The 4848-nt window shown below is 32.3% G+C and overlaps 1 protein-coding gene across 1 annotated transcript; it reads right to left on the bottom strand.

Annotated features, from left to right (window-relative positions):
* Positions 1-354: 354 nt before the first annotated feature.
* On the bottom strand, positions 355-3918 carry LOC128673784 (fatty acid-binding protein-like). The gene is made up of 4 exons (XM_053751873.1): positions 3774-3918; positions 2665-2834; positions 1788-1901; positions 355-901 (listed from the first exon to the last, which is right to left on the bottom strand). Exons 1-4 carry the CDS (start codon positions 3892-3894, stop codon positions 842-844), a joined length of 465 nt encoding a protein of 154 aa, XP_053607848.1. The 5' UTR covers positions 3895-3918; the 3' UTR covers positions 355-841.
* Positions 3919-4848: the final 930 nt, after the last annotated feature.

The following is a 4848-nucleotide window of genomic DNA, read 5'->3' as shown; positions in this document are numbered from 1 at the left end:
CCCATCTTGGCTTTGCTCGGGTAAAACATAAAATAAATTATACACCTAAACCTTCCTCAGGAATCACACTATCTACTAGTGAAAACCGTATAAAAATCTGTCTGATAGTTTTTAAGTTTTTCGCGTTCATGCAGACAGATGCGACAGAGGGACTTTTTTTTAATATGTAAGGATACTAGTTTGGATTGTTCGTCACTGACTTTACACTTTACAATTTGAATGCAGTTTATTTCTTGTTCAAGTGTAACATAAATAAAAATTCTTCCTGTCCATACTACAATCACTTTAAAATGCTATAAAAAAAGTTTAAATGCCACGCATGGCGGAACTATTTTTAGAAATAAATAATGCACGTAAATGCGATTGTCTTTATTAAGTACTATCTTTAAATGTACAATCGGTTGCAAATAAGCATGGCTCCCTATGGTGTTACGTCTGTCTGCCTCCGACTGTACTTACAATAAATAAATAAATACATTCACAGCATTGTAATCATTTTCTTTCATCCCATCTCAGCTGTAAGAAGCTACAATAGTATTCTTGGCAGGTAAAACAACAGCCGATTTTTCAAAATATGTAAGGTTTATTTTTCAAGCATATCATGCGGTTTTGAGATGAATAAAAAATTGCGACGAAACGCTATTTAAATTAGCTTTAAATACATTTCATTATACCGATCAGATCGCAGTTTGCAGTAACGTATTTTTTTATATTAACATTTATTTGATTAATATATTCTTAATTACTTACTAATGAATAGGTAACCTTGTTTTATATTATATATAAGCGGTTTCCTGAAGTCATATATGATCGATATTTTCTTCATGTTCTTGCCTAAATATCATTCCACTACTTCATAGTATATAAATGCTTGTATGTTTGTACCTTCCGTTGTGATTATCTGAAAAAAAAAACAACGAAATGTAAATTTATACTTCTTTTATTTTTATAATTTATCTCGCAATATTACCTATAGCTGATAAACATCAGAAATTGTGATTACATTTTAAAAATCTCTGGTTAAACCATAACAAATTATAATCGTAAACCGTATTAAAATCCGTCTGGTAGTTTTCGAGTTTATTCGTAACATTATTTTTTCAAAAATACATCTTTATCTATTTTTTGTTAGTATGACTAATTTGTGTAATAAATCCAAATAGGTACGTTATTTATATACTTTATATTTCAATGGTAAACGTAAGAGTATTAAAAAAATAATTAAGTAAGTCAAAAAGATGTTAACCCAATGTGGTTCTTTTGCTGCTTCTGACAATGGAATAGATTTCAGAACACAGAAAAAAATTGTCAATTCTAAGGTATAGGCACTATAAGATTTATAAGTACCTAGTGTTAGTAATTATCGTAGGCGAAACAAAGGCAGTGACCCTCGGACACATTTGCTCCCACCCACTGAGTTTACGGCGATCTTAATTGTGCATCCGTTAGTCAATCTGTAACCTTGTTAGTGTACTTTTTCGGGAAAACCCATTAAAAAAACAAAGGTAATTATGGCATTAATTAATATTTAAAGGCCTATATCTAATGTGATGATAGAATAAATTGGAAAATATGGCATTTTATTAGTGATGTTTAGCGAGGAATCATATTGAGGCTTCATTGAGGGCAACAATTCGCATGGTACAGAGTCCGAACGCACCGGTTTCGTTTAGAATAGAACATCAGGATTATTCTAAAGCACCTCGAGAAAATTTTGACTGGTGCTCTAAATGAATTAGTGCCATTCGAATTCATTCTCTGAACGGAATACCTCATAAAATTCATACCATTTTGGTTTCCGTGTCTCCGAATTCGCGCCTAAAATAAGCCACTTTTCCATCTGGCTGCTTGATCATCTGTTTCAGTACATTGTCTCCCTCCATTGTGTATGTGATTTTTACCTGAAATAGTACAATTTCATTTGTATAAGACACCGTAACACACCTATTAATATTACATATGTGAAAGTGTTTGTGTCCGTTTTTCATTCATGCAAAATGTACTGGACCGAATCAAATTAATTCAACATTTATGTACATACCAGACACCACATTACAAGGGCATCACAAAGGGTGGATACACGTATAATATCTTACATATTTTGCAAGTAAATATGCAAGTCTTGAGGTTTTTAAAATTGAGAAATAACTTTACAAAACTAAACATTTCTCGAAAACTTTTTTTCATATAAGTATAATTATACTTTATGGAATTTGGTACTTATATAGGTACTTATAGATTACTTTAGATATGTAAGGCATGTATCAGATTCCATATATGTAATTATATATTTCCACACAAATATGAACTAAAAGGCAAGACAACATTTATAGGGAAAATTTTCTTCTTCGGCTCGAGTCTATGAAGTTTTTCAGAAGGAAAATTATATTAATATAAGGAATATTATATGTCCGTTGCCTCGTAGTAGCCAACTTTTTTATTTTTATTTGGAAAGCGTTTTTAGCTATGTTTGGCAAATGTGCTTTCACCCGTTTGGAAATCATCAGTTTTTTCTAGAAGATGAAAAGCAACTTTTTATTAAAAAAAAAAAAAATTATAAAAAATTGCTTGTGTTAACACAATTATTTGATTATTTTATTACTTTTTATTATTTTTATTGGCAGATTTTCAAATTAAACCGGTTATCAAGTGATGCTCTTTTACCTTACATCCATCTCGCCTCTCCATCTCGAGTTCCTCACCAAGTCTGAAGTTCTTGGTGTACTGTATTTCCTCAGTTTGGAGGGTGAACTGGAAGGTCTCGTCATCCAGCTTCGTGAAGCAGAAGGTCGGGGCACTGCACTGGAGGATCCTTGATATGTGTTCGTTGATGTCTGGAATGTTGAGGAGCGAATAAATGAATATTTTTATATTTTTAGGAAACTTGTGCATATACAAATGGTGACTGATAATTCCTACTAATATAATAAATTTGAAAGTACCTATGTTTGTTATTGTTACTCAATCACGCAAAATCTACTGAACTGATTCCGATGTTTGATGATAGGGTTTCCGAATTGGGTATGTTATAACCTCGACTAGCACATTTTCTCCTGAATTTTCCACAGTAACGAAGCCCCAAAACGCCGCTATTTATGGACAGGATGCTTGTAAAATTTCATGATAGCCCTACAATTTTGGTATAAGAAAGCAGTATATTTTCCCATCACAATCATACATGTCTACATTGTTGCCGATTGTGAGGCATAAGTATGTAAAAAAAACATAGATTTAGAAGGGCCCCGTGCGCTTTAAACAAGCAGATTCAAAAAGCGATTTTGTGATATACATACTATGAGATAGACGTTGTTGACAACCTTTGGCTTCATCATATACCCATGGAATTAGTAGCTACTGTACGGAGTAACTAGTAATTCGCACATTATGAAGGCTGAGGTTGTCAACAACGAATATGAATGTCTTTGAATCGGTTGCTAGGCAACAATCGCTTACTACAATTTTCTTTGTTTTTCTATTTGCAATAATTATATCTACGATTGGTAAGCCTTTAGGTTTATTATAATATTATATAATAAACCTAATATTATATATATTAATATTAAGTATAGGATACTGTTTGACAAATGCATCTATTGAAAAAAAAAACACACCGAAACTAATCACTTTTACCATTGTTTCGACAACTTTTGAACACAACAACATTCTTCTCTTATGGCGTTTTTCCTGGTTGCTTCCAGAGCCATAGAGCCCAAGGTTCACTATACTTTACTTTTTACCATAACATTATTATAGCACCATAAAGAATCACTCACTGGCAGCCTTAACCAACTCCTCAACATTTTCGCACCGTACTCTCCTAAACTTCTTTCCAGAGAATGACATTTTCTGCTCCAATATCCCTCGCGGACTAATAATATTTTGCAACGTTATCATCTTTCATGTATTTAGTCGTCACGATGATAAGATTTGGTGCGAAAATGCATGAGTTATCAATACGATGAGACAGCGTATTGAATTTTTTTGTCAAATCGTTCTACCTTTCAGGTTGTCGAATTTCAGTTACTAGCGAATTTTGTTACCCTAAAAAAATACAATAAATTTAGGGAGTCACCCATACTTAGAACTGAAGCTAAAATTTTTTTTTTATTAAACCCATAATATGTGAGGTACGTATGGATAGGTCTTCAAAAATGTTATTAAGGTTTCTAATATATATTTTTTCTAAACTGAATAGTTTGCGAGAGAGACACTTCCAAAGTGGTAAAATATGTAACCCCTGTGTAACCCTCCTGTAACTTCTAAAATAAGAATGATAAAACTAAAAAAAAATATATGTATATGTGCATCATATATTTTTTTGAGTTTTATCACTCTTATTTTTTACTATGTGAACTTCCATTGAAAATTGGTTTGAACGAGATCTAAGAAAGTTGTTTTTTTATAACTCATAAATCGTAAATCGCAATACGGAAACCTTCATTGAACTTGGCCGTTTTCTTATGTGATTTTGAGTAAACTCTTTGAATTTCGAATTTTAATTGCCCAGTGACGCTCGGTTTGGGCAAGAGTTTTTATATTAAAAAAATAGAAATGTTATAATATTTATCTGTATGTATCATGGTCAATCAAGGAGCTAGAGTTATCTAGCGGTATAGTCATGCTTATGTCACAGAATAAACAACGTTCTTATCAATCTTATGTAGTTTAATTTTATGTGTCAGAAGCAAAGTCGAGTTAGTGTCAGTTGCACCGTCAAATTTGACGTTGATTTTAACCGGGGCGCTGCTGACGTTTGGAAAAGTGGTGGTACTTTGCGTTTTTCTGTACACGTTAAAGTAAACGTCTAATTTAACGGTGCGAACCACTCTAAATGTATTTATTTATTCA

The sequence above is a fragment of the Plodia interpunctella genome, chromosome 11 (genome assembly GCF_027563975.2).
Source record: "Plodia interpunctella isolate USDA-ARS_2022_Savannah chromosome 11, ilPloInte3.2, whole genome shotgun sequence".
In the NCBI taxonomy this organism is placed as follows: domain Eukaryota; kingdom Metazoa; phylum Arthropoda; class Insecta; order Lepidoptera; family Pyralidae; genus Plodia; species Plodia interpunctella.
The sequence above is the reverse complement of the archived record's forward strand: the minus strand, read 5'-3'. Positions and strand labels throughout refer to the sequence as shown.